At 41.4% G+C, this 18,909-nt stretch overlaps 2 protein-coding genes across 2 annotated transcripts in view; one reads left to right on the forward strand and one right to left on the reverse strand.

Annotated features, from left to right (window-relative positions):
• Positions 1 to 517: 517 nt before the first annotated feature.
• Positions 518 to 11,319, reverse strand: amd1 (adenosylmethionine decarboxylase 1). Its single transcript, XM_044377262.1, has 9 exons — positions 10,989 to 11,319; positions 5,946 to 6,032; positions 5,325 to 5,451; positions 5,044 to 5,146; positions 4,793 to 4,835; positions 4,496 to 4,640; positions 4,189 to 4,281; positions 3,945 to 4,100; positions 518 to 3,809 (listed from the first exon to the last, which is right to left on the reverse strand). Exons 1-9 carry the CDS (start codon positions 11,099 to 11,101, stop codon positions 3,666 to 3,668), a joined length of 1,011 nt encoding a protein of 336 aa, XP_044233197.1. The 5' UTR covers positions 11,102 to 11,319; the 3' UTR covers positions 518 to 3,665.
• Positions 11,320 to 12,618: 1,299 nt separating this feature from the next.
• The window catches only part of cdk19 (cyclin-dependent kinase 19), a 56,663-nt gene continuing 50,372 nt past the window's right edge, over positions 12,619 to 18,909 (forward strand). The window contains exons 1-2 of the mRNA XM_044377269.1: positions 12,619 to 12,876; positions 18,486 to 18,561. Coding sequence (XP_044233204.1) covers positions 12,749 to 12,876; positions 18,486 to 18,561 — 204 coding nt within the window. The 5' untranslated portion in view covers positions 12,619 to 12,748. The remainder of the gene's footprint in view (positions 12,877 to 18,485; positions 18,562 to 18,909) is intronic.

Here is an 18,909-nt window from a genome sequence, read left to right on the forward strand (position 1 = left end):
CTATTTAGCATTTCTAAGCAGTAAATAAACAGTTAATGGTTTATAACTCACTATAATGTAGTTGTTAGCAGTGTTAGTAGCAAGTGTTACCTGACTGTATTTTTTAATGTCTCTCACAACCTCTCCAACATTACTGGAGTACCGGCAGTCAGTACACTACAGCATCTTCCCATTACTTCCTATTGTGTAGGAGGTTTCAGCTCATTGTGATACATGTCAATGAGTAAAGTATACAAGGCACATCATCTTACAATCATGATAAGTGTTTCTCTTTGTACTATTTAATATGAAAGTGATTTCATGACTGGGCTTGGTTTTATAGTAGTCATAAGTTTTTAAAATGGGTTTTATGGGCAATATTGCCTTCAACAGTGTTGGTGAGATGGTGCTGTCGTTTTGGTTGGTCTGTATTGTCAGGTTCCTCTGTCTTGTCTTATGTGTTGTACTGTGTTCTCTTTACCTATATTGACATCTTTGGTCCTAAATGCTTTGGACAAAAAACAAAAATGCACAACAATTGCACAGATAAGTCTTTTATCTTTATTGAAGCATCAAGCTCGTAGCACAGATATATTTAGCACATCTTGACCATCCAAAGAACAGCAAAAGAAAGAATTAGAACAGCAAAGTTTCTCCTTCAGTACATCCTGATACATCCTGCAACTGCACCCTCTCTCACCCTGGGGAGGCTTTTCTTACTTTCCTTTCCTCTGGAGCCTTTTGAGTGGAAGACTCATAAAAAGGAAAGGAAAGTGGGAAAAAAAAAAATTAAAAAAAAAAAAAAAAAAAAAAAAAAAAGAGCTACATGATCCAGTCAGCTTTGAGAACGTCATCCCTTACCTTCACAACAAACTGGTTTGAACACTAGTTTTACAACAAAAACATTTGGACAAAAGGGGAAGAAAAAAAAAAAGAAAAAAAAGATTGGTCCGCAGAAAAATACAAAATATCTTTTTGTAAAAAATTCTATTACCATTCAACTGCAAAAATGCATTTTGAGTTCACTGTATAAAAATAAAAACAAAATAGCAATGAGCCACACCAACAAGGCTAAAGTGTACTTAATCCAAGAACAGCTAGCATTTAAATGCTTACAGTATTTTGAAACAGTGCTGGTTTAAATTCCCTAAAATGTGCGACTTCACAAAAAAAGGACCTGTAACAGTCACTGCAGATCACCTAAGTCATCTGGCACAAGCTGAGAGCAGTTCATCTAAGAGCAAAGATTGGTCCTCAGGAAAATAATGGAACCACTCCAAAAAGCCATAATAGACAAACTAGAGGGAAACTATTCCAACTGTCAACTTAACTGCTAGTTCTTACACGAACCGTTCATTTTCATCTACTGGTCCAACTAGGAGCCAGAGTGCCTTAGGAGATGAACACATTGTTACAGGTGATGTTGCAATCATCGTAGATATTTTTAAAAGAACATGTTGTACTGCACCGCAGAGCTGAAAGCAGGTTAGGATTTCTGCTGGGTCTTCTCCGCTTCAAAATTCAAACTTGCATTCTCTGGCAGGAGAAGCATCGTGAACACCAGTGAACTGAACAGCAGGCGGAGAAGACAAAACTTGGACACTTGACAAAGCTCTCATTAAGAAATAAATGAGAAACTTTACCTGCTTTAAGCACTTGAAAAAAGATTAATTACAAGTTAACCTGACTCTTAAAGAAGAAAAATGGAAAAAAAAAAAAAGTCCCCGCCTATCCGAAACATCAGGATGCGGCAGTTCAAACTACGCTTCAGCTGGTAAAACAAGAGGAAGGTGAAGCACAAAGACCTACTGACAAAAAGGAGGAAGAGACGGCGCTACACTACACTGTCAAGCAACACGGCACTAGTAGTCACATGCACCATAGTGTCACAGGATTTTTTCCCCCTCAACGAACAAAAGGGCATTGATCTGAACACAAAGAAAAAAGAAAAGGGAGAAAAAAAAAAAAAAAAAAAAAAAACTGCTAAGGGAGTCACATTTTCGACCAATTCACTGCAAAAAATGTCTGGGCACAATAAATTTAATAAAATGGCAGTTTATGCAGCGGTTAGATGTGGAATGATCCGGGATCACCCTGGCATGCTCAGACTGGTGGGCCTCTATTGTGTGCTTACAGATTTCTGTATGGGGCGGAAAGAGACAGAGAGAGGATGGATATTATGTGGGAAAAAGAAAAATGCTTTGCTGGGCAAGCGCTGCACTAAGCAGAAAAGTGTCTGATTCATTATTTCCCCCCATTCAGAGAGAGCGGGGCGCAGGCGCAGCCAGGAGGGCCGGCTCTTGTCATGTCACGGTTCTGGGGCCAGCTGACGGTCTGACTCTGGCAGAGGGGAGACCTGCTGGGAGCTAGACAATGGGCTGGTCGGCAGAGGGCATTGTGAACTGTATGTGTGCGAGAGGGAAGAGAGGAGGGTGGGTGGGGGGAGGAGTGGGCTCTCCTGGAGTCGTACATTCAGCTCAAAACCTGGTCCAGGCTTTTCTCTAGAGACGTGTACATTCGAAAGACGGGGGGAGGGAGGGGGACACAGCGCTTTACGCGGCCTGTGCTACATTCAGTTTGCACATTTTCCATTTAAGCAATTCACGTCAGTGTGGAAAATTAGACTGCTGAATATGACTGGTACCCAGAAGCTTCCTATAGATACAGCATGCTGTAAAAGAAAGGAGCCTGGGTGCAAAAAAAAAAAAAAAAAAAAAAAAAAAAAGTGCGTATGCTGATGTCTTAAATTATTCATACACATACATACAACTTTAAAAGCCCGTCTATTCGGGGAAACGAGGACTATATATGATTGTCGAGGTGGAACGAATGAATGTGAGTGTTGGGAGGCAGTGTCAAAGCCCAGCAAAGCAGTAAATCTTTCAACTCTACATCGACCAATAAGCTGCAAACCGTTTACCCAATAGTGCAACATTAAAAACAGCAAGTATGGCATTGGTTTTCTCAGGAACAAATCCTGACAATGTAACAAACGATTAGAATGGCCAAAAGCTTACCACGACATATACATTCAATTATATTTGATGAATTCAACTTCATTTTCGTACCATGAGTAAACGTTTTTGTTTTGTTTTTTCTCCTTTAAAGTGCACTCCTCAATTACAGTATAAATGGTTCTAATTGTCACACCGGAGAGCAAATTGTGGGTCAAATTTGTAACAGTAAAAATGGACGAGCTGAGGGATTGGTAACGCTCACAAAGAGGCGGACTGATCTGAGCATGTCAGGGCCCTGGCCTAGTGCGGGCGGAAGCCTTGTCTGTGTGGGATGAGGGGGGAGACCTGCAGGAAGGGGCCGTTGTACTGGGCACAGGTGGGCAGCCTCAAACGGAGCGTGTTTAATTCCTCTACATGCACTTCAAGATCACAGCAAGAGTGAGCTAGGATATCGAGACAGAGAAAAGAGCTTTCATGCAAGAGATCTAAGTCACAGGTACAACAATGCAAACAACTCAAACTGGAGGTTAAACTAGGGCTCGCGACCTCGTCAGCACCGGGAGAATCTCGACGACGACAGCAGCGGAGCGGGGGGAGAGGTGGGGAGGAGGAGGAGGAGGAGGAGGAGGGAGAGGGCAACAAGCTCTCTACTGGGGAGTGAAGCCGGCTGCAGGGGGGGAGCCCCGAGCGGCCGCCTTTCTTTTTACGCCTCTTCTTCATCCTCAACCCTCAGCTCTGCTGGTTCTGCTGGCGGTTCTTGGCGTAGCTTGTGAAGACAAAATTGTAATCGTTGAATTGAGCCAACTGGCGGTCGAGGCGCTTGTAGCCCTCGAGTTTCTGGGCAGAAGAAAAGACACTGCGACATTTGGAGCTCTGCAGGGGCAAAAAGAGAGGGAGGGGGGGGGGGGGGGGAAACAAATTTACTCAGTGACACTTGAATTAAAAAAAAAAAAAAAAAAAAAAAAAAAAGTCACACTGAATGAAAGCAACGGCGTGTTTTATGCGTACCTGATTGACAAACAGCGTAGTCACAAATTTTCCTGGCTTGAACACATCCACCACCTTCCTGACCAGATCATCGTACGACGTCTGGGAGAGGTTGGTTTCGAAGCTGACGTAGGAGAACTCCGGCTCTGGGGTGATGTGGATGGTCCAGTAAGTTCCCTGCAGAGAGAAACAGGCAGAGCCACGTTAAGTATTTGTGTTTAAGTATTTGTGGGAGGATGACAGAACAAGAAGAAAAAACACTCACGTCAGTCTTCATTCCATTCATTGAGTATCCACAAGGGTTGAACATTGTGGCGTCGATCACAGAACCTGGTATCAGGTCACGAATTCCACTCATCTGTGATAAGAAAACAAAAAGTCAATTAACTTTCAATTTGAAACTATTTTTAAAACTTGCTTACAGTATTTATTCACTGCAGCTCATGTCTAACCACAGGCTTAACTGCTCTCTGAACAAACATCTAAAACCTGTTTCCACCACAACACCTCTAATGTGAAACTGATGACTGTTGACACTAATGAACATGTGTTGACAGCGAGGTTGTGCTTACACGAGTGACATCACTTGCAGAAACACCATCTTTCATATAGAACTGGTCCATAATGGCTGGATCGAGGTCACTCATCAGAACTTCCAGCGTCTGATCTGCATGCTTGTTCTCCCAGAACTCTGGTAAGTCCAGGGTGAACAGGTACCTAGCGGGCGAAAGAGTATGAAAGGTCATGATACATTACATTATTACAGGAATTACAACTACATCTTTGTAGGGATAAAATCACTTTGAATGATAAACAACACTGTGGACAACGCATGTTTAACAATAGTAGGAAGTTATGTGCCATCTTACCAGCAGTCAGAGTTCAAACGTCCCATACAGTAGGCTGCGCCATCTGGAGAGGGGAAAAGAAAAGATGCTGTGTCAGTTTTCCTCATAATTAACATCTGCATGAAACAATAACATTGCATGCAGCTTGTATGGGATCACTACAGCCTCAACTTCTGACTTCTTTAAACCTTCTCAGTTGCACAATCATAGCTATGCAGGAATGGAAACTGACAAAAAGATAAAGACAGAAATGTTATTTTTGTGTTACATACTTGGGAAAATCTGGCTGAGAAAGTCCACTTCTTCCTGGAAGTTTCGATGAGGGAACTCTTGATGGGTTGGCTTCATGAAGTTCTTGCGGGAGTAGAAGAAATTCTGAAAAACAAGGAAAAAAAAACAAAAACAGAGTCTGATCAACACTATGATGACCGTGAACACGTATGCATCAGCTAAACTTTACCTCAGAGAGCAGTGAACACTTACAGAGATAATATTTAGCAGTTCACACATCTTTATATTTACACATGCAAATAGTGCACAGTGTGTGTCTAACCTCGATGGCATCAAAACCGCAGTACTCCCTGGCGAGTTCCAGCAGAGGCACCAGTGCTTGCAGTAAGAGGGTGGTTCCGCATGTCTTCAAAATGAAACGTCTCTTGGAGACAAACATGCTACTCTCACTGTGAATGGAACAGAAGCACAAAAAGGAGGGGTAAAACATCTGTACTGGAATCATATTCATGTGTCGTTTATTATTATTATACAAGTGGTAATTAACTGGTGGTTCTCCTTACACCCATGTACCGATCTACTCTTTTCAAATATACACCTAAAGGGGAGACAAACAGTCTCTATACATGTAGGTCTACTGACTCTTTAAGCTTTGCACAGCAGAGCGCATCATGCTGGTGTCACTTGCAGTCTAATATCAGGCTCAGAACTTATAGAATTATAACTGGAGGACATCAGTCCTGTGCTGAAGTGCTGACGCAGGGTTTTGGATATATTTGGACGTCATTCATACAGTGAAGACTATGCAGCAAAGTGCCCGCTGCAGTCTCACCTTAGACACTGACAGTGCCGTCAGTGTCAAAGGCAAGCAGCTTACAGGTGACCGCTGTCTAATCCTGCCTGCCTTCTAATCAGCACAACACAGAGGAGATCCAGAACTCACCTGAGTATATAAGCTTCCTGCTTGTCAGTCTTTGTCACACTTATGATCAAACAATGCACATTCTCCAGAAGTTTGTCCCACTCAAACCTAAAGAGAAAAACAAAAACAAAAGAAAGTTGACATTTTCAGTTTTTTTGCCGAGAAAAAAAAAATTTGTTGGTCATATGCAAAACATATACAAATACTGCAGTCAGTCGAGGTGTTAAGATAAGGACAGCACACGCTCTCCTACAGTAATGCCCTACAGGGAAAGGCCATAACAGGGAGGAAGAGACTATGATTCTGGTGGAAATGATGGCGCTAAGTGGGAATATCAGCACAAACAATCATTTGAAAGAGATGGAATAGACCTTCCTGCAATTTGTCTACTGAAATATAGCAAATGTATGCAGTCGTCTGACCTGAAACTCACCATCTGAGGAGAGTTTGGGGGTTACAATACAATACTGCAGTTTGAAATCACTAAAAAGGAGGACTGACAGAAAAAAAGGTATTTGCTGTGTGCAGGAAAACTGCAGGGTAATGTGGATTTAAGTTGTTTGAACACTGCTTCTAGTTTATTGTTCCAGGGCAAATTCAAAGAAACACAGAACTCTGCTTGACAACAGTGAGGCTCCCTCCGCTGCTACTGCCGCCACCTCCCCCCCCCACCCCACCCCTCTCCTGCTACCTCCACCACTCAAAAGACAGCTGCGGTAAAAAATGCAGCTGCGTCACGTTCTCATTACAACCTTGGAAGGGCAGCCTGAGCCCATTCAGATTGTCCAGTAGGAAGCACAGCGCAGCCTGGGCTGAAAGAGAAAGAGCGCGAGGACCGCATTGCTCAATGGGGAATTTACCAGCAGCCAATGTTGCATAGCTTCCCCCCCCTGAGAGATTGACAGGGTGACTGCCTTTTCTGGGGAGCCTCTGAACGAGAAAAGAGCCTCGGTGACTAACCGGACTGTCAGTAGCAGTCCTCCAACTAGTACTGACGGTTCTGGTCAGAAAGCAGGTGTCAACAGTAAATAATTACTCATGAAAAAACTGGCAGAAATTCAGGAAAAAAAGCTGAATACCATTTAAAAAAAAAAAAAAGTTAATCTTGTCAAAAAAACCCTGGAATATCACTAAAGAAAAATTCATCTGGCATGTCTTGCTGCCACTCACTGTTCCATGTTTCCACTCTACAAGAAAGACCAAAATGTAGACAAATAAAACTAATAAAACTGTGGGGACTTCAGGTAACAAGAGTGGTCCAGCAATCTGGACTCTACAACCTAATTAAACTGTGCCTGCCTGAGGGGGATCACTGTAGCACGCCACCCCCTGATCCATCCCCATAGCAACCTGACAAAAACGCTGTAGGATACACATGGTCAGACCAGACAAACTCATTCATCACAATAACACAGCTGCCATCGGATGGGGAGAAGGAATACACTTCCACTGTTTATTAGTTTATTGGTGGTACTGGCTGATTAATTATCAGATCTTGGCACACATGGAGCATATTTGCATGACAATCATTGAAAGAAACATCCGCAGATGTTTATTCTGTTGACTTTTCAGACATTTGTGCAAAACTTGTGGATGGGAGCACAGATTCTGACGGCTGAGAGAGACATCCAATAGCTACCATAATTCACATGGAGCCAAAGAAAAGCAAACTTTAAACTGAGCTGCTGTGTAACATCACTGATTTTTATCAGCCTCTGATAGGATCCATGGCTTGCCGGATACTGTTCAGTGCCAAATCCAATATCTGTAGATGAGGTTTGGCTTGGGGGAAAAAAACAAAAAACAAAAAACTCCCACACAGATGATTAGCAGACAATGTGTCCATGCCACAAAATGTTCTACAAAAACAAGTAAAATCCCCTCACTATGCAACACCAGCGGCTGCAGTGCCTTTAATTTGTAGGTCTCCATGTTCACTCCCCCCCCCCTACATAGCATCTGGTCATAATGTAACATTGTTCCATGCTGCAGGCTTCTTTAACATGATCACTATAATGAGAGACTAGAGAAGAGAGTCAAATGGTCAAACTGGAGTGATCATTAGATGAGGGGTGTCCAGAGGTTTAACCCTTGACCCCGTCCATACTGTAGCCTACACATATCCATTAGAGTGCATCATTAGCAAGCATGGCGTCAGTATTATTGTGCAGACATCTTAACACGGTCATTAAAAACTATTTCAGGAAAAGAAGCTGGGAAGCTTATTTTAATAGTGAGGCGAGACTCGACATGTTTACTTTCTGCTTCTTTGTGAAACAACAAACCTCGCAGCCTTCCTTTTCCTTTCCATCTTTTAATTGGCTTAAGTACAATTACGCACGAGACTGTTCAGAGTTAAAAACTACTCATGTTTTTGAAGTTGATGCAATATTTAGAGACTCTAGTGGATATAAATTCTCCAAGCTTAAACTCTAGTACAGCATCTTCTACACAAATTACACTTTTTCTTGCTCTAATCATGCGTTCATTATGAAACGGAAGTGTAATGCCACTGCTGCTTTTTTTTACAACAAACTCCACAGGTATGACGTGTCCATTTAGACTTTAGTGATTAGTTGTTTCACACAAAATGACGTAAACGCTGTTGCAACATGCCAGCTTCATACCAGAGGGACAACGTTACCGGAGACCTGGGTCAGCTCCCGTTTCAGTGTGAAATGTACACCGCAGGCTATTTGAGGTGCCTCAGCAGGATCAGATTTTCCTCGGAGAAAGAGTGGTCTCCAAGAAAGGACCAGCTTAGACTACGGCTACTACAAGAGATCATCCGTCCACATGAGACAGGGACACATGGCTAGGAAAGATGATGCAGAATCCTGGCATTTCAGCTACTTTTGATTATAAATTTAAAACGGAGTAAAAAGCTAAAAAAGGGACAGTGACATGAAACAAAATCATCATAACTATCCTTTAGATGCAGAGCACGTTTTGAAAACGTGTGTGTGTGAGATGGACCTCAGGAGAAGTTGCTTGACTGAATCACTTGAAGCAGACTGTAAGCTGCTGCCTTGCCCTGAGGAAGGACAGGGTAGTGGTGGTGAGGGGGGGGGGGGGGTAATGTGTGCGATCTCCACATTTGTGAATCAGATGCCCTTGTGGGCTTATTTGGAAATTGGCTGACGTCCAGCCAGCCTGATCCACTGACAGTGTCCCTCTGAGCCGTTAATCTACCCTCTGGCTGTAAATTAATGCCAGTCCTCATTCACCCGACTGGCCACACACTTTTCTTAAACCAACCTCTGTCATCTGGTTAATGACCAGAAAACTCAGAGCACCGGCACTGAACCCAGTTACAGGACACGATCTCAGTAATGCACAAACACAATGATAGGCAAAAGAACAAAGTGTCCGGCAGCTTCAGAAGGCTGGACAATTTAGGTTGAACGGCAAATGTACATGACAGGTTTTTAAACCAGGAAAGAGAGAATGTGCTGTGTGAGTGTGAGTGTGTTTGTGTGTATGGGGGGGGTTTCAACCAGCTGTTATCATAAATTATTCTGTGAGCACCTCTCCAGTTGCTCTACTCTAACTCACATCTCTAGGCATTTTTATTTAGCACTAAAACAGTGAAACAGCTAACCTAAATAACTCCAATCTATCTATTACATGACTGACTTTGTCTCGTTTCTCCTCCCTGCTTAAGACACAGTAACAAATGTTGAGGTTGTGGTGTTAAGGAATGTCAACAACAGATGGCAGTATTAAGAGGGGCAAAGGTCAAGAGCCTTTTAACCAGTCACACACATTTCTATGACTGCTCCATCACCCAAACATACTAATTTTCTTTTGACTGCAGGCAAGCAAATCACAGTAGGGAGAGCCTCCAGCCAATCAGAGGAACTGGGAGGAGAATGCCTGCATGGCTGAGAACGTGACCGGAACAAGGACAAGTGGTCTACAGGCAATTTTTATTCCTATCCACATACATGTTGTGACTGCCATGCTGTAGGTGACTGCCTGCGGTGTGAGCTCATTTTAAAAAACGTAAAAAGAGCACCCCCACTTCCCAAATCAGTCATGGGATCTCATCCTGAAACACTCCCTGATGAGTCACTCTCAGTCTTTATAGTTATAATCATTTGAATTTAGACTGGGAACGCCGGTCTTTTCGGGCTCCCACAATCCGCAACCACTTCACTCTGGGAGAACTGCCGCACAAAAACACCAACCGAGATTTTATTCATTTTTGGGGCTGTGTTTTAAGCCTCCGCGTCGCTGCAGCCGGAGCAACACGCGGTGACGACGGGCGACCACATGCTTGACATCTTCAGTGAGGCCCCCTCGTTGTTAAATGACGCAGGAAAAAAACATTAAAACCTCTCATTTATACAGTAAAACAAACACAAAAAACGCCATTTCATTAAATCCAGTTGTACTGCGTTAAGCCAACAGCTTCGTATATATTTTGTACTATGATGTAACATAATTAAACGACACACCAACAGTGATGTGGGGCTAATAAAACGCGTGCGGAGTAAATTAGGGATCGAGCCCTACTGATACTGGTACCAAAGCGAGCTGAAATATAAAGAAAGCCAAAACTCGTTCAACTGTGAGTCCTTCAGAGTCACACAATGAGAGAATAAGACAGGGCACCGGCAAATGTTTGAATATTTTCTTCCTCTGGAATTAGCTATAGCTGGTTGCCACTTCATGTTAAGGTGTCCTTTTTAACATGAAGTCATTAACGAAATCATTTACTGTAACAAATACGGAGAAAAATAATATCCTTAACGTGATAGTTATCCCAAAATGTTTCTCCCTCAATGAATGACTCAGCTCGCAAGTGCAACTGTTCAAGGGGGAGGTGGCCATTTTCGAGTGAGCTAGCTTGCTGTGTCTGTCCGACTTTAGTTTTCCCTCTCTGTAAGCTGACAATTAAGGACCTCGTGTTTATCGAGAACAACATATTTTTAACAGTTAAATGCTTACATGTCACGAATGAAAACAAAGCATGTGGTTTACATATTACTGCTAAAGGACTGCCACGACACCTGACGACACACTCGCCGTCCCCCCCGCCCCCCAAAAAATGGCCCATACCTTGGGATGGTGCGGAGGTCCCCGGTTCCTTTGGTCTCATCCTGCCGGGAGAACCACACCTCCAGCAGCTTCTCCGTTCCCTCGAAGAAATGTGCACCGTTATCCTCCATCATGAGACAGCAGACACCCAACCAAAAAAAATATTAAACGTCGGTTGTAACGTTTTTCAGCTTAATTAACCCTTCCTCGATGAATTATATAATTTATTGAGGTACAGTCCTTTAAGCAATCCAGGTGTTATTTTTCTTGAGTTACCGTCTTCCCTTTTGCAGAGAATACCGTTAGCGAGTGCTAGCTAATATCGCCGGCCATACTGTGTAGAGCGCTGTATGGAGATGGCGCGGTCCTTTTATACTCCAAATGCAGCCTCGTCGGTATCACGTTGGGCCAATCCAGTTGCCGTACTTCAGTTTGTGGTATCTTATTGGCCCAGGGGTCTGTCAACTACAGCCAAACAGGGGTTTCCTCACGTGACGTTCCTTTTATTTATTTATTTAATTATTTATTTTTTTACAGCCTCTGTGACGCTCATTTACGTGCCTATATTCAAAATAATATGAGTTTTTCATTAATTTGTCAGATAGATTGGATATTTTAGAGCTCAAAAATACACGTATTGATTATTTTTTAAATTTCAATTGACGTTTAATGTTGATTAATTTACTATAAAAATAATAATAACAACAACAGCTAAGCGAAATCTACCAACACAATTATATTTATTTATATTCTCACTTATTTTGGTATTAAACTGTATATAAAAACATAAAAACAAGCCTTTATATAAATGAAGTGCTTCTCTAACATATGGTTTGTTTCTGTTCTTATGAAATATATAAACCTGTATATTTTATTCCTGCCACGTACCATTGCACAACCGTAAAACATCATTTATTGTTTGTACTGCATGTTGACATAAACAAATGTAAATATTTGTCCCAACTACCTCACATAGAATAAACATTTCCATACTATAACAGAGCCTGTAAAGCCCAATGATAATAGAATAATGATAGAATGTAATTGTATTTTATTTCCACTATACCACCTAGGCAAAAGGTAACCCCTTTCAGGAAAAAAAAGCTTCAGCAGTCTGAGTATATATGTATATAAATTATGTGTGTGTATGTGTGTGTGTGTGTGTGTGTGTGTGTGTGTGTGTGTGTGTGTGTGTGTGTGTGTGTGTATATATATATATATATATATATATATATATATATAGGCAAGACATCAGCAATTTTGGTGTCTTAATTTATTTATTTTCAAAGAAACTAATGTTTTTCTGTAAACACCGAATATATTTCTTGTATTACCTCGATAATAATTTGGATATATGATATAAAATCAACGCCATTAACATTTTAGGAGTGATAAAAATATTTCTTAAGTATCTGTATTGACTATAAGGTATGTGCCCTGTTTGTACACCACGAAATCCAAACCACCAATGTCTGCATTTTTGAAGATCGTTCATAAGTACGCAAAGTGCAACAAACCGCAGCGAGAAACGCGGGTTGTAGTTTCTTTACATCTCCGCTGACGAACTAGCGAACGGCAGCCCCTGCTCAAAGAAACTACCTTACCCAGCGAGCTTTGCGCGCCAATTAGAAACGTCAACGAGCCAGTGAACATTAAGCGGAGCAGACCAAAATCCCAAACAAGGAAATGGTGGGGGAATAAAACGACCAGATTATTTAATTAATGCATGTAATAATTAATATTTTATTTTATTGTAAATTAAGACGTATTTATGGGTTAAAATGGATTACGACTTCAAAACAAAGCTGGCGGCCGAGAGAGAGAGAGTAGAAGATCTGTTCGAATATGAAGGTTGCAAAGTGGGTCGAGGCACCTACGGGCACGTTTATAAAGCTAAGCGCAAAGACGGGTAAGATAACCGTGAACGTTATTGTTTATACTGACATAAAACTGACTGCAGGATGCATTTTCTGAACACACAGCTCGGTTGAGTATTGTTAGATTTGAACCTCCCCGAAGCGATAACCCGTGTCTCTGTGTTTTTGTTTTCATGTAACGCACTCACTCACTCACCAACGGTCCCCCCCCCCCTCCTCCCCTTCCTCCTCTCCCTCCTCCTCTTCCCCACCACCCCCCCAAAACAACACAGTAAAGCAGCGGTTCTATTTATTTTTTGACAAGTCTCTTCATGAGGTTGGTGATGAAGACAGCCTGCTCTTAATGTATCTAAACGCGCTGGCACCGTCATTTCACGCGGTTGTGACATTTCAGCGGGTTTTTTTTTTCGTGGCCAAGCTGCTCCCCCATTTTTAACACTGTGCACAGCCAAACTTTTTTTTAGACCCACAGTGAAATGTAATGTCTCGTATCTGCTCTCTACATTGTCGCAGGTGTGAATACAGTGTATATTAGAGCAACAGCGAGATGTACATATACTGCATGTTCTCTCATTCCTGAGCTATTATGCCAGCAGAGTCAGTATTTGTTGCTAAATTAATCTAAATTCCCTGTTGACAAATTACTTGGCAGTGCTGTCTTATTTTAAGAGTGAATCATGTTTAATACTGAAATTTGTAACATTGCCAAAAGTTAGGTTAATCACTCTGACCTGATAGCTTAGAAAGTAAATTAAATGCAAGAGGTAACAGGGGGATAGTGCATGATGACTTACTTCCTTTTCTCCGTTTCATGTGATAAATTGTATATCTTTGTTTTTTTTCGGCTGCTGATCAAACAAAGTAAGTGCCCTTAAGTAGTGATTCACCAGTTTCACATTTTATATCAGTTCTGGTGTCTATAATATGGCCATATTACACTAATTGGCCATTAGCCATATGTGAACAATCCACATGAAATACTGTTTCTTTGTCATTATTGTTATGAAATTGTAGTTACAGCATTTTATGTATCTTCTAGAACAGTGGTTCCCAAACTGGGGGTTGGGACCCCCACAAGGGGTTGATGGATTCATCTAAGGGGTAGTGAGGTGACAGGATAGGATAGGACATCAGAAAAAAACATATCTCTGACACACAAAATTGTTTCTTTTTAATCTTTCCTTTACTTTTTAAGCTCTCTTTCATTCCGTTGCAACGTGTGATGAGGGGTCCCAGGTAGATTTGCTTTATTTTATGGGGTCACAACCCAAAAAGGTTTGGAACCACTGCTCTAGAAAAATATGATGAAGTTTGCACAAGCCCAAAAATCTTGCTACAGGGATCAGGTATCAGCCAGATGTTACTGTCACTGTTGTTATAAAATTGTAATAATACAGCTGTGTAAACCTTCAAGAACAATGTAATAGAAATGTACACATCCTAAAAAGAATATCACAGTGATTGGGGGATCGGCCAGATGTGGCTGGTGATGACCAGATGTGACTGATAAAACAGCTTCTTTATAGTATAATCAAAATTTGCACAAGGCTAAAAAAGAATGTTGGTGTGTGAAGATGTCCACTTATAGTTAAGACGTTATATGTGCAAGGAAACATGAAAAAGAGGAAGTGCGCTGGTATTGTATCAATACTCAGAGTTTAAGATTAGGAAGTTGTATCAGGAGGGAAAAGTTACATCAGTGCAGCTCTAAATTTGTAAGTTGCATTTGTCATATTTTTGGCACTTTATAGTAGGCAAGATAACTGTGTGTCAGATAAGTCTTTTCCCCCATTCACCATTGACTCACTGAGTTGTTGTAAAGCTGAGTCAAGCCTGCTCTCAGTGTCTTATCGTATTCGCCTCTACAACTCTGGATAATAGAGATGTGATGTAAGGTCAACAGGTGAACACAGTCAGGTCGCAGGCAGTCATCTCTGTAGTTAATACCTGAGAACTGGTTTAATGTGCTGAAGGAATCCTCAAGCAATAACATCCCCAAGGTATTTGTAGAGGCTGCAATGCATATATACTTACCTAACTGCTCTCTTAAAAAGTACTGAACAAATATAAGAGGAAATAGATTGAGATGGCTGAAAATATTCCTGATAAGCATCAAGTGTGGTGTCAGTAAAGCACAGATAATTCTTTACTTCAGCTCATTACTGTTATACACAGGGATTGTAACACTTTTTTGGTTCTTTTATTTGCATCATTCAAGCATTATCCTGCATGTAAATTCACTTTCCTGAGAAGAAAATGAAGCAGTCAATAGATGTAACAATCCTTTATGATTTGTCCCACCCAGGATACCGTAGCTCTTTGGGCGTTTTAGTTTACGACTGAATTAGTCCCATGCATTGATGATGATTTTGTAATATGTGTCGTGGCAGATTGGTAGGTTAGAGGAACTGCTTTGTAATAACAGGTTCTCTGGGCTGATGGCCAGCACTGACACCCTCCAAAAATGCTGCTCCCCTGGCACCTTCACACACACACATATTTCTTTATTGTATCTAACCATTATTCTAATTGATAGTACAAAATTCTCATAAGTGGCAGCATTGAAAAGCAAAACATCAAAGTTAAATTCAAAAAGAACATAACAAGACAAGTTAAACTGGTAAACAGTATCAAGACCTTTTCACAGTTTGTCTTGTCAAAAAAGGGAAAGACAGGTGCTACTGGAAACATTAACAGTGGCTCAGTTCTGACTCACTTAAATGGAGCGCAGGATTCATTAATGTGAGTGATTAAACCTGTGTGTTTCTCCTGCCAAGTCAAAATGTAGGTGGTGAAAAAGGTCTAGTCAAGTAAGTGTAGTAAGCGAGTGCAGTGTAGAATGATAGAGTTGGTATTTCAACTCTAAAATCCATGAATAGACCAACTCATTCAATTTGAAGTGACTTTATAATGATGATAGTATCTCCCATCCATAAGAAGATAAGGCAGATGAAGTCATGTAAAGCATTTCACAACAAAACACAGCAGAATAAAGCAGGACTTACTCCAGAAATAAAAACCTAGCTTCACTTTGAGCGTAGAGATGATCATTTTTAGGTTTTGAATTGCATCAGTTCAATACTGTGATACAATACTCGCACTGTAGTGTGTGGTATCGTGGCCGTCTCTGACACCACTATAAGTGGAATTGAGAGAGTTGTCGCTGTCAGCCTGGATTTTATTCTCAGAGGCTGTAGGTGAGGCACTGGGGAGGGAAGGCATCACATATTCCCAGTACGCCTCACCTGTACAGCTTATTTAAGTGAAAACTGACAGGAAGCAATTCCCTTTCTGTCTACAGTGCAAAAAAACCCAATCTAGTTATGAATTATCCTAATTTTCTACCTGAACAATCTACACTACTGCACAGTTTTAGATGTTTACTGGCTGACGATTTTGAGCTTAAGGAATATGCAACTTAAGCATTCTCATTTTTGCATTTGTTTTGTCGTCTGAGAGACACACTAACAAGTTGGTGCTAAGATCCTTTATGACCATTTTTCAATGTAAGTGTTGGAAATGAAGTAAATATGATGCAAATGCAATTTTGTGTTGATAAATTGTAGTTAATACATCAAATTGTAGTTTCTAGTATGGATGATATAGGTCTGTTTTAATAAGTCTTTAAATTTCAGCCTCTATGTTAGCTCTACTATACTATGATGTTTCTGAAAACACCGTCATCCATGACTTCATGTCCAAACTAAACTTTGTGCTGACATGACTTGTCTCAGGGTTGTTTTTTTTTAAGCATAGGTTTAAGGAGTCGGCATTGCACAGCGCACACCAAGAGCCAGTCATCAACACAGAGCCGTGTGCGGTCAGTGCATCCGCAGACCACAGTGTTCCAAACTTTTAGAGAGACATGATAGGTCTGCACGCAAACCGCAGTGACGTAATTGCAGAGGGTCACACTGGCACCGCTGGCACTGACAAACCAGGAAAAGAGGGCCCTGACCAACCGAGCTGACACTCATCTGTCGGGTGTTGTCGGGCCGTGTGTGCGGTTGACCGTCAGCTGTAGACTTTGTAATGTGTTTGGCGCTGTGGCGTCTATTAGAAGCTGTTTCAGAGGCAGTGTGAGAGTTGGCTGGTTGGCCTCGTTAATCAGTGACTTCACCCATTTATTGCAGTTTCTCCTCCTTGAGCGAGATGACCGGCAGAAAACGCAAAAGCAAAGCAGACTTATGCTAAACTTCATACTGCCAGATGAAACATTATTCTAAGCATATGTTTAGAAAGTTAAAATAAGATTCACGGGGGCATGGAAATGGTTTGGAGTGACAAGTTATTTCCTGTCCTGTTGGATGTTGTCTTTGCAGCGCTGGAACATTTAGTCCATTCATTAGTCAAGCAACAGAAAATTAATCTGGCACTGTTTTGTAAATCGATGAGTTGTTTAAGTAAATTTTTCAAGCAAAAATACCAAACATTCTCCGGCTCCGGCGTCGTCTAACAATGAAGTCATTCTTTACACTACAAGTGGTGCTGGAGAGCAGAGACTTCTGGCTCCTGTGTGCTCAACAAAACAAGCAATGTGAAGACTTCAGGCTTTAGGAAATTGTGACCGGAATATTTCACTATTTTTATAGACCAAACGATTGATTAAACAAGAAATGAACTGGGAGAGTAACCGATGATGAAAAGGATAATTGTTGCAGCCTTAATGTGTTCAAATGCAGCTTTTAACTGAAGATCTGAGGTGAGCGCAGACTGAGGCCTGTTGCAAAGCTCCTTCCTTTCTCTGCAAACTCCAAGATATGAATTCAAATACCTGGTGGATGGTTATATGATGGAGCTGAAAAACACTAGTGATATTGTTATGGCTGAAAAAACAAAAAGGTTAAAAATTGGAGTTTTAAAAGTATTAGAGATGTGTGCCTGAGAGCTCCAGTTAATCCAGGACCATCTCCAATGCAAATTAGGCTCAAGTGGGTTTGATCTTAGCACCAAGAGGACCTGTTTGATCTGTGCAGGCTGCTCATTGAATGAAGTTGTCATTGGATGCTGTCTACAGACTGTGTTTGCATTTTAATCCTTGCGCTGTTTTAAATAGAATCCTCAGAGCTTTTCTCTCCTCCTCTCTGCTCTGCTCGGATTTTGTTCGCCGGAACAACGCTCATCTTAAATAATCAATATTTGTCTGCTGAACATGATCAGCCCTGCAGTCTCACATTTCACTTATTAACTGGTTTTCAAGCACAAATGTGATTCTCAAGGGGAAACGGCTATCTAGCAAATGCCAATGAGGAAAATGGCTACAGCAAAAGAGCTGCAGCCAAGCCAGTGTGTTGTTTGAATCCTGGGCATCTGTCTTTGCATCAAGGGGGAAATTCATGCTGGGCAGTGATCCAGACCAGGGTGGGGGCCACAACAGAGCACTCCTGCAGGGAATGGATAGCTCCTTGCTGCCAAAGACTATCTCTAATGGCCGAGCTTCCTCTATTCCTCTGAGGCAGTCGAAGCCTTTCAGCCTTTTTACGGCTTCCATTGTCTACTACCTCCTGCTTTAAAAATCAAAACCCAAAAGGCCAAAGCAAGGTCAGAGATCTTGACGTAGATTTTGAAAAAGCTAGACTGAAGTCATTACATCTGTGCCGTTTTGTAATGTAATCCCCATATTCTATTTTTATTTCTACAGGAAAGATGAAAAGGAGTATGCACTGAAACAAATAGAAGGCACTGGAATATCGATGTCTGCGTGCAGGGAAATCGCTGTAAGTTACAGGTTTTTTTGTTTGTGTGTTTGTTTAATATATGATGATGTATGGTTTGTACTGTGACCACATTCACCCTTTAAACCATTTTCACTGATGTTAATGTAGGTAGTGAGAGGAAAACACATGCTAGTTTAATTAGTATTTAGTAAATTAGTAAACTAACATTAAATTCACCTCTCACTTGTGCGGTAAGTGGGCTTTCCTGTATTAATATCTTTTAATGTGACCAGTGGACCTTGGTGTTTCTTTGTATTTAATTGCTCGATACTGTATAAAAGGAATCTTAAAGCCCTACTCTCCATTGACTGTCTATCCACGGTGGACATGTAGATCAAGATGATGTGT

The sequence above is a fragment of the Thunnus albacares genome, chromosome 16 (assembly GCF_914725855.1).
Source record: "Thunnus albacares chromosome 16, fThuAlb1.1, whole genome shotgun sequence".
Classification (NCBI taxonomy): domain Eukaryota; kingdom Metazoa; phylum Chordata; class Actinopteri; order Scombriformes; family Scombridae; genus Thunnus; species Thunnus albacares.

Bases quoted from the DNA above. Each gene is read 5' to 3' on its own strand.
- amd1 (XM_044377262.1), bottom strand. From the start codon at position 11,101: ATGATGGAGGATAACGGTGCACATTTCTTCGAGGGAACGGAGAAGCTG. The intron at 5,147-5,324 runs GTTAGACACACA...CTTGTTTTTCAG, and splicing joins GCGGTTTTGATGCCATCGAG to AATTTCTTCTACTCCCGCAA. The intron at 4,641-4,792 runs GTAAGATGGCAC...TTCGCCCGCTAG, and splicing joins CGTTTGAACTCTGACTGCTG to GTACCTGTTCACCCTGGACT.